This window comes from Polyodon spathula, chromosome 3, assembly GCF_017654505.1.
Source record: "Polyodon spathula isolate WHYD16114869_AA chromosome 3, ASM1765450v1, whole genome shotgun sequence".
Taxonomy (NCBI): Eukaryota; Metazoa; Chordata; class Actinopteri; order Acipenseriformes; family Polyodontidae; genus Polyodon; species Polyodon spathula.
In genome coordinates, this window is record NC_054536.1 from 77861973 (window position 1) to 77873012 (window position 11040).

The 11040-nt window shown below is 40.1% G+C and overlaps 1 protein-coding gene across 1 annotated transcript; it reads right to left on the minus strand.

Moving 5' to 3' along the window:
• Nucleotides 1–254: 254 nt before the first annotated feature.
• On the minus strand, nt 255–10764 carry LOC121308664 (delta-type opioid receptor-like). The gene is made up of 3 exons (XM_041241205.1): nt 10526–10764; nt 1519–1871; nt 255–896 (listed from the first exon to the last, which is right to left on the minus strand). The coding sequence occupies exons 1-3, from the start codon at nt 10762–10764 to the stop codon at nt 370–372; spliced, it is 1119 nt and encodes a 372-aa protein (XP_041097139.1). The 3' UTR covers nt 255–369.
• Nucleotides 10765–11040: the final 276 nt, after the last annotated feature.

Consider the following 11040-nt stretch of genomic DNA (forward strand, 5'->3'; position numbering starts at 1 on the left):
TACCTAGTGAAGTGTTTAAAGACCTTAGACTCTAGTGGTATAAACAACTGTCATAAAAGTATTATATTAAATTCAGATACATTAAAGAACGTAGATTGAATCTGAATATCATCCAGTATTTGCTGGAATTAAAGGATTACATAACAGCGTTCTGTATGTCTTTGCAACATTCAGAAACTGATTTTGGTACAGCACAATCATTTTTGGATTAACACTTTGTATGTTGATTTTGACACGTGAGGTTTATTCTCAATGAACAGTGGGGGGTGTTACTAGTATCATTTAGAGTGCAGATGTTATCTGAGTTAGTCCTAGATCACGTGAATCTTCTTTTCCATGAGGGGAGAAAGAGGACATTTCCACTGCTAGTCATACTGGTTTCCTTGTTCCATCAGCATTTTCCTGATGATAAGTTGGATCGTGGACAGTACTCCTCACCCTGCTGGCACTGGGGCGATCTGTTTTTTGCTTTGAAGGAATGCAGAAGTCTTTAAAACATCTTTTGAAGTTTTCATCCAAGAATGTGTAAAGAATGGGGTTGAGGCTGCTGTTGGTGTAGCCAAGTGCCACACAGAAAAAGTAGGCCGCCATCACGGATGTGGTTTCAGGAATATTTGTTAATACCTTGACCAAAATGAAAACATGTATGGGAGTCCAACAGATGATGAAAACAGCCACCACCACTAACACCAGCTTTGTGATGCGACGCAAATTTCGGTCCTTTTCCCTAGAGCCAGACAGGAGTCGGACACTCTTCAGACGCAGGATCATTAAGGTGTAGCACACTGAAATAATGAGAACTGGCACGACGAATGCAAAAATGAACACACAGATTTTCATGAGGGTGTCCCAGTACACATACGGTTCTGGAAACTGCAAAGCACATTCTGTGGTACCTGTGTATAAACAAAACAAAAACCAAACTTGAATATGTTAAAATATAAAACCAGATAAACTACCAAATTAAAGTTGCAAAATAATACATTTTATCTTTATATTTATCCTATATACTGTTGCCACAATATTAAAAAAAAAAAAAAAAAAAAAAAAAAAAAAAAAAAAAACAGCTCATTATAATATTTAAACTACATGCCTTAATGCCAGATTCATATTTTGTCCAATCCAACGTCATAAGAAAGGTTACAAACAAAAGTAGGCCATTCGGCACATCTTGCTTGTTTGGTTAGCAGCTTATTGATCCAAGAATCTCAAACAGCTTCTTGAAGGATCCCAGGGTGTCCAGACCCCCATAAGCATAGCAAACATAGATATATGCTATCCCTAAAACTAGAAATTGAGATAACCAAAGCTGTCACTGTTTTTCATATGTGTTATTTTTTTCTGTCAAAAATTAGACATTGTTTTAGATCTAGGCATGAAAACATCACCCCATTCGTTGAGTAGAAACTCCAGAACCAGCTGGATATTTAACACTTGTATTACAGCCAAAGCTAGTGGCTATATTTGCATGTTCAGCTTGCAGGAAAACAGTGCGATTATTAAATGTTGGCTACTTACCATGATTAGTTTGTGTGCTGCCCAGTATCAGTGCAGGTATACCAGCTGCTGATGAGAGTATCCAGATACAAACATTAATTATTTTGGCCTTTACTGGTGTGCGAAAATCAAGGGCCTTTACAGGGTGGCAAACGGCAATGTACCGGTCGACACTCATCATGGTCAAAGTGAAAATGCTGGTGAACATGTTATAGTAATCTATTGAAATAAATATTTTGCAGACTACTTCCCCAAAAGGCCATGTACCTAATAAGTAGTCTGTACTCTGAAAGGGCATTGTTGTGGTAACAAGAGCATCTGCCACAGCTAGATTAAAAATGTAGATGTTGGTAGCTGTTTTCATCTTTGTATATCTAGAAAAGGAAAAAAAAAAAACAGAGGTAATGAACTTCCATTTAACACTTGCTGGCTTTTAAATGGTTTTCCAGTACTAATGAAATAATGATAATACTTTTTAAATGGTGTCAACATCTTTTATACACATACTGAAATTCACTAAATATGGTAATTGTGTGGCCAGAACACTGGAAAACACTTGAACAAAAGCTTTTGCTTCTAATTACATAAATGTGTCTTTACATTTTATTAATTTCAAGTAGCATTTATTTTAAAGGACCACAAACACATGTGTTGAAGAGTAAGTAGCGGGGTTCTGAAGTTGCAGCGTTACACATCCCCATGTGTTGATACAACTGTTTAATGTTAATAATGGTTAACATCCTGTCAACTTTTTAAACTAAGAGCTAAGTGTACTAAGATGGGGGCAGTCGGAGTGCAGACATACCACAATTTGCATTTTTGTTGCAACACTTAAAGTGAAAATGTTGTTGTATGTACTAAGAGAAAATATATGTTAATAAAGACAGCCACAATATACTAATTTAAAGATTTAAAGTCGTCTTAGCTAGATCTCTAGCTTTATATATTGCGAGAGTCATGCAACATTGTTCAAATAATTTTCAGTATTACACACACACACACACACACACACACACACACACACACACACACATATATATATATATATATATATATATATATAAAAATGAAAAGCAGTTTAATCCCATCCAAATCGATAGTGGGACCCCTGTCTTCACCCCCAAATAAAAAATGTGTTTCTATCAAAGCTTTTCATCATCGTAGAGTAGCTCCTCGCTAGACCAGATATCTTTGTCTGACATTAGCAGGTGTCGTATTTAAAAAAAGAGCTTAATGTATTTTAAATGTATAAATCACTGTGCTGAAATAACACTGATGTGTCTTGAGTAGGCTACACATTACTTTATATAAATCTGTACAGTACGCCTATACAGTATGCAGTACAGTAGTAAAATCAAATGAACACCTAGCGCACTTCCTTTTTACTTTAGACTGTAGGCTACTGGTATGGTAAATCAAAATAAATCATGCTGCTGCATTGCACACATTGGTGTACAATGCAAATAAAAGATGATTTTAAATTGAAAAAAAATGTTTTATTTTTTGTGTTTATTTTTACATTATTATTAAATTAAATTAACACAAAATGGAACAGTGCCGCATTGACAAGTTATAACACACAAGAGGACAGTCAATTGTCGTTATTACAAATTTCAAGGGACCAGCAACAAATTTTGCATTTTACCACTAATTCATATTATCATGAGTAGCCTATAAGCCAGATGTATACTGCCCATTTATTTTAGTTAGTCAGTGGTGCCGTGCTAAATTGTGCACAATTACAACCCACCTGCACATTAACAGAATAGGTGTGTTTCATATTCTTATACGGATGTTCACAATCAGCTGGAGGGATTAGCGGCACATGTGTGCAGTCTATTGCTCCCAACAAGTTGGGGAAACCAGAAAATTTGTTTTCAAGGATTGTATGTACACCTGCTTTTACGGAAAAATAGGTATTTCGCTGTTCTTCTCAAATGTATTGAGCAAAACTGGCAATAAGAGAGAAAAGGCGGACTCAGAAATGCCAGCAACAATTGTAGCCGTTTAAAACATGCTTTCAAAAGATTTTAAAAAATGGATGCAATTGTAAATGTTGCAATTGTGTGCATCTTTAGTACATCTCATTATGATAGTTGGGAACCCTGATCGCCATCCCCTTTTTGCAAATGTATGCAGGAACGCCCATAATTATATAGTCATCTGAGGTTGAACCGCAAAGAAAAACTGCTGCCGCAAAGCATTCCCTAAAAAGTCACACTAGCATTGCACCTGTTTAGTACATTTCACCGAAGACTTTCGACTTGTTTGCAACTGGTTTGTGACTATTGTGTCAAGTGCAATACTTCAGCACATCTACCCCTAAAACTTTATCATCTTCTTCAAAGCTCTAGTGTGCAACCTAAAGGACCCTTGTGCCTAATGAAGGCCTAGGGGGATCTACCACATTAATTCGGTAGAACCTGGTGAAAGTATACAGAGTAGCCCAGCACATATGTCAGTCAATGAGACTCCTTCAAAGAGAGATCGTGATGTAGCCCCTCATATGGTAGAGTGTGCGGCCACCTGCCAAGTGGGGGTAGGCTGGCATTAGTATATGCAGTCGAAATCGGGTCTACAATCCAGTGAGACAGCCACTGCTTTAAGAGGGCCAGACTCAAGGTCCTTGCATCAGGACAGACAAAGACCTGGTCATATTGACGCAGAGCTCTTGTTCTGCCAACATCAATGCCCGAACCAGGCAGTGGGAGTTTAGTCTCCGATCCTCTGCCAAAAAAAAAGGAGAAGGGTGGAAAGCCTCTAGCAGGGGAAAGCGGGGTTCATACACAACGATACCCTGTTTCCATGGTCCCAAACGTGCATACAGGAACTGTGCACCAACAGAGCTTGTAATTCATTGACCTACTTAGTGGAGGTGATGGCTAACAAAAAGGCTGTTTTCATAGAGAGATATTTCAACTCTGTGGCACGTATAGGTTCAAACAGGGCCTTCGTGAGAGCCTCCAATAACACATTTAGACTCCACCCGGGAAGGACGTCCCACCTAGGGGGACATAACTACTGAGTGTCCTTCAGAAAATGAGTCGCCAGGAAATGAGAACCTGGGGACACTGCGTCAATGGGGACATGGCATGCAGATATGGCTGCCAGGTGCACTATAAGCGTAGAAGGGGATTTACCTGCCTCCAGCAGTTCTTGAAGGAATTGTAAAAATTGCTATAGGGCAAGAGAAAAGGTCAGAACCTCTGGTCATACATCAATCTTGAACTTACCTCCATTTATAGGTATGCAACGACCTTGTGGAGGAGGCCCTAGCATTCTGCAGCATACTAACAACCGTGTCTGAGAACCCTACGGTGTACAGACACTTCCATTCAGGAGCCCCACCCATAGTTGGAGTCTGCCCTGTTTCGAGTGCCAGAGAGTGGCGATCCAGGCGTAGCGGGATGTCCCAGGGCTGGTATGCAGTACCTGGCAAAGGGTCAAAACCAGATTCTCCTGGGCCATCCGGGGGCCACCACGAGAACTGTTGCCTTCTCTCTCTCTCTAGACCTTCTCTAAGAAGACCGGGAGCAATGGTATTGGTGGGAATGCATATAAGTGTGTCTTGGCCCACTCGTGGTCTATGGCGTCGATGCCTAGTGGACCGCCGCTTTGGTGGAGAAAGATCCGTAGGGGCAGAAAGTCATCTCTGCCGTGGTGAAGAGATCAACTTGGGCCTTCCTGAAACGTTCCAAAATGAGCTCTACCACCTGAGGGTAGAGTCACCATTCTGACAGATGAAGACCCTCCCTCGAGAGGAGGTCAGCCGCCCAATTCACCACTCCAGGAAGATTAACAGCCCAGAGGGATAACAGGTTTCATTGTGCCCAAGTCAGTAATCAGAAGGCTATGTGATGTAACCTTGGTGGTTGACATACACTACTATCGACATGTTGTCTGTCCAGATGAGGACATGTCTCCAGTACAGCACCGGGAGAAAATGCTGGAGAGAAAGTTGAACTGTTCACAATTCCTGTGCATTTATTTGCAGGGATGTTCAACAGCCCAAACAGGACCCATGGACTCCTCTGCCAGCCCAGACTGCACCCCAACCTAAGTTGGATACATCTGATGTCACCACCTGATGGCTGTGGATCACCCGCACCCTTACATGTTCGTGCATGTGAGAGGTTTGCCTCCACCAGCACAGGGCTTTCCAGCATATGAGAGACACAGTCAGCCAAAGGTGTCTGTCACATTTGGGATGTAGCTGGAAGGCACTGAGCCACGTCTGAAGCATATGGAGTAATCCCAGCTGGAGGGATGATGAAGCCATAGCCATCAGACCCAGCAACTTCTGACAACACCAGAGGTACTATCAATCCCTGTTGAAACAGGAACAGACAATTCTGAATGGCGGCCATTCTGTCATGTGACAAGGGTGCCAGGATGGCATTCACCCAATTTGAGAACGTGCAGGGGGCTAAGGAGAGGCCGAATGAGAGCAGCACAGGAAACTCGAAGACGCTTCCCTGAAAAGCGAAGCCAAAATATATTTCCTGTGCATGGGCCAAATAGGGACATGTATATACACATCCACAGTAGTAAACCAGTCACCTGTGTTCTACAAGGCGGATGGCTTGCTTGAGAAGTAATGCCACTCTTCTTGCTTGAGGGCATGAGAGGGTTGATCATGGATGTAACCCTGATCCCTCGAAAGGGAGGAAGATCTGTGCAGAACTGAAGCGCATAACCAGTGTGTACGGTGGTGAGCACACAATTGTCTGAGGTGCAAGTGCGCCAATACTGTAGCTGGTGTTGGTGAAGGATTGGGTCTGAGGCTGATGCGCTGCAACTGCCTCCAGAAGCACTGTTGCATTGGGGTCCCACGTCTGGCACCTGCCCGTCATTGCAGGTGGGCCCAGCTATTAGCTGCCATGGAAGCCTGAAGGTGGTGCCTCAGGTCGTCATGCAGGGCAGTGGGGATCAGGACTGTCCGAGTCACTGTGTGTGTCACGGGTGGACGCCAGCATCTCGTTCTCTCTCATACCAGATTATGGGAAGGGAGCATTGAGGCTATCTGCTGAGATGATTTGCGTTTTCAGTGGGAGCATTGCAGTATTTCCTCCACAGCTGGCCCGAAGGTATGGCCAGGGGATATTGGCGCGTCAAGCAATGTAGACTTGTCCTCATCTTGAACTTTCACCTGGGACAGCCAAAGCTGCCTGCGAGCCACTACGAGGTTGCCGACTGCAGTATGCTATGTAAATACGTCGTCAAGAAGCCTGCCTTATTGGCTAGACATGTGACCTGCACTTCTGCTGCTTAAGTGGGTCTCTGTTACTCTGCATTGACCATTAGGGTATGCAGGGTCTTTAGGTAAACCCTTTACTGGAGGGGCTCACACCAGGGCCACGACGGTCGAGTCCACTGGTGGGAATGCTGCCAAGCTTAGCGACCCTGCGCCCATTTCACGCAGAGGCACGTGGTTCCAAGAGGACTGCACCTCTTCCAGGAAGTCAGGGAACATCTGGAAGGGCTGGATGCCCTTAAAGACCGACCGGTGCAATTTGGGCACTGCTGTCCAAGGTACCTGTAGGAACTCGGAGGCTCGTTCTACAAGTTCCGGGATTGAGCTTTGAAGAGGGGGGAGCCCATCTCTAAGGTCAGCTATTGGGTGTCTCCTTCCTCCTCATCCTGAGGGAAGGGGCTACCTTAAGATATGGAATCAGATATTTCACTAATGGAGCACTGTATTTAAAGAATGCAATGTTTATTTCTTGTTTTGTGAATGATAAACTATGAAGAAGTTTCCATTGTAATTGCATGCAACTTATAATGTTTAAAACTAAGTGATTATAAGATAACCTCTTACAGTGGAATCTACTGAAGTTGTTTTTTGACCAATTGTTCGAATGTTATTGCTAGTTCATTGATAAAATGTTGTCTAATGTCTTGTTTATCGTAATGTTGTTTAATGTAATATTGACTGTACAATAGTTTTTATGAATTTATTGCCTGCTTAATTGTTTGATATCCTGCATTGCTTGTTTTAATTTTTCTGAACGTATTATTATTTTTTTGTTTTAAAATAAATTCCTGGTAAATAATTTGCATGTATAACAATCTTGACTTATGAACTTCAAACAGATTGTGGTCTATTTTTAGTTTATTTTAATGTGTAAATCCATTATTGTTTACAAAAAACAATATTGAGAACAGCTTTATACATGGTTGTTAATGATAATTAATTGCCTACTATACCACCCACACCACCACCTGGCCTTGCATTCTACACTGACAGCTTTTTTAGATACATTTATACTGTATGATTCATCTCCTTTTACCATGGCAGGTGATAATTTTTATTTGTTTTTGTATGTCTTGCAAAACAAAATATCAAGGTAAAACAGTTTGATAGAAATTGTACAATTAAAAAAAACATTTCATAAGAAAGCTGTATGAATTCCTATTAAATTAAGTACCTGCAAAAATGTTCACACAGCCATGATTATTAATTTTAATTGACACTGTCTTTGTGGAATGAGCTTGTATTGTTTCTCTGTGGGCAAATAAACCACCTATTTAAAAAATCGGACCAACTCGTGATAACAACTTCACATCAAAACTGGATGGTTTACATACTCTCCTCTATCTAAGCCTGCGGTCCATCATGTCAAAAGCATTTCCACTGAACTGTTGTTGCAGCCTGTGGCAGAGCAAAGCTCTGCCCTTTTTAAATTGGCAGGGAAGGGGTTAAATTTCCCTACCTACCTGGGTTCATTGTGTTCAGGTGGCTGGGGTTGATTAGATGATTAGTTTAATTAATGATCAATCAGTGCCCAGCCACCTGACATAAAAGGAGGCCTCTGCTTCTCATCTGGGAGGAGGGAGCTGAGGAAGTAGGTTGGTGTTTGTGGGGTTTTTGTGATTTGTGAATCCAGTGAAGGCATTGCCCAGCCTGGAAACCTTAATTTTGTAAGTTTGTTTTGTTGTCTTTCTTTTTGTGTTTAAAGATTTTTATTTTGCCCTTGTGCACTTTATTTTTGTGTTTATTTATAATAAAAATAGGATTTTTTGAACTGCAGTCTGTCTCTGGGCCTCTATCCACTCACCAGCCTACCACACAGCCCAAATCATAAATAGCCTGTTTTGCCTTAGGATGACCAATAGAAGTAGGAAGCACATATGTCATATTCCCGTAAATGCTCACAAGCATCAGTGCCATCAGCAGGGATATACAGAACATGTACTGTGTGATCATTATGTTGCAAATTGCATGAAACCCGGATTACTGAATGCAGTACCTAGGTGTGACAAGTCTTCAACAGCCCTTTTCCAAGTAACTGTCAAGTCTGAACTGTTTAGTTTCTATCAGTTAATACACAAGTAATTACCAGCCTGGACCAATAAGTACCGTCTGTCTTCTTGAGTCTGTAGAAGACAGGGTTATCTCTTTCCTATAGCGCTGTGCTACAGTGTTCTGATGTATAACTGCACTAGCTCACGGGATCATTTTCAAAGAAGCAAGGAATCAGTTGTTCACTCGGTAAAGAAGAGCTATTACTGCAATTCCACACGCCAGCAAAACCAGGAGAGGGGCCTATAAAAGACCTTGGTGATTTTTTTTTTCCCTTACTGTTTATCACTGGAAGTGGTTGGGACTATAAAATATATAAAGGGTATAAAGCTTAGTGTTACTCTTGCACAGAAAAACAAACCTTGTCATGGAACTCCTTAATACTGTTTACACACCCCAGTTATTCTTGGTCTTATTGTTATACCTTTTAATAATTCTAAATAATGATTACTTAACAAATTATCAAAAATAAAATTCATTTGCCATTAATAACATTATCTGACACTATAAACGCTGTTCAAAAGACACCATCATAGGGCAGAAGATTCACTCTCCTGTATTATCCTCAGAGCAGTGCAACATGGACAATACAATATTTAGTGTGATTAAACAAGTAGATTCAGTGGATATAGTATACTGTGACTGCTCACGTAAATCAGAGAATTCTCCCAGAACCGGAATTCCAATATCTTGTAAGCACATGCATATTCCGGCTACTCAGTCTCCTTACTTACTCTGGACACCAAACACATATAAATAAAGCAGCCCAAAGATACTGAAAAATAAACCACCACTCCACAGCATACCTGCGGGTGATTAGCTCAGATAGTTAAAGGAACCACGCATGTACGCATGCACTGTACATACATTACATGCATATAGCAGCATTTGTCAGAATTGTTTTTGGATTAACTATTTCAAACCATAGTTAATGCATTTATATATTAACAGGAAAAGCATTTATATATTAACAGAAAAGACAAATGACTGCTGACCACTGCTGACGATATCTGAAGCAAGTTTCGTTACATCTAGGATAAATGGGTGCCATTTTTTGTCAAATAAGTTTGATTTCTTTGTATCAGATTTATAAAACAATTGCTTTATAATTTGCATTGACGACATTAGCTTTCAGCTTCAATTTACTTAACAAAAATGACTTCCATATAATCACCAGTAAAAGTGTACACAGGGTATGTTTGTTTACGTGTTTAAATAAAAACACATTTATCAAGCGATTTTTGCTGTGATAAACGATTTTGATGGAACTAAATGTACACTACTAATCTATACTGTAGTATTATGCAGTAGTGACTGATTTAATGTGTACACACGTTGTAGTCGGTGTGTATCAACTGAACGTTATTATCCGAAAAATACCAGCTTGAAAGACTGACTGACAGGTAATATTCCTTCACTGCTCTGAGCTATTGTTTATTTATTCTATCGTGATGAACCACTAGGGGGCACACGTGGCTTCGGAATGCCATTGTTTAACTTTACTTGTGTGTGTGTGTGTGTGTGTGTGTGTGTGTGTGTGTATATATATATATATATATATATATATATATATATATATATATATGTGTGTGTGTGTGTGTGTGTGTGTGTGTGTGTGTGTGTGTGTGTGTGTGTGTGTGTGTGTGTATATATATATATATGAATATCAATGAACACAGCAAAAATAACCTTAAACTCATACTATTAAAAAATATCACTTCTTACCTGATAATAACATACATTACCAAGCCGTTACCTAGCAAGCCCACGACAAACACCACTGAGTAAACAGCAGTGATAATTGGAATAATTGGCGACATGGTGTGGTTTGCCCACAGGTTATCATCGTGAGTGAAATTGTCAACGTCAAAATAGCCAGACAGCCAAGTATTGTTGGTAAGACACTCTTCTGAGAAGACCGATGAGCATTTATCTTCTTTAAAAATTTCCACTGGTGTGTCCATTGCGCCAGTATCTTAAGAAAAGTAACATCAAGGAAATGCAGATCGCACGCAAAGGTATTCAAGCAGTATTTTAAATGAAAGCGTACAGTACAGAAACGTAGTACATACATATATATATATATATATATATATATATATATATATATATATATATATATATATATATATATATATATATTATATGACAGTGCTTAACTACTCTCGACATGGAGTTAACGATTTTCTGAACTGTCGACATTTGTTAATTTCAATCGTAGAATAATACGATGCCAAAAA

What these genes read in the sequence shown, in the direction of transcription:
- LOC121308664 (XM_041241205.1), bottom strand. Translation starts at nt 10,764, where the DNA reads ATGGACACACCAGTGGAAATTTTTAAAGAAGATAAATGCTCATCGGTC. An exon ending in GTAATGTATGTTATTATCAG is followed by an intron (nt 1,872 to 10,525) that starts GTAAGAAGTGAT and finishes TTCCTTTTCTAG; the next exon opens with ATATACAAAGATGAAAACAG. An exon ending in CAGCACACAAACTAATCATG is followed by an intron (nt 897 to 1,518) that starts GTAAGTAGCCAA and finishes GTTTATACACAG; the next exon opens with GTACCACAGAATGTGCTTTG.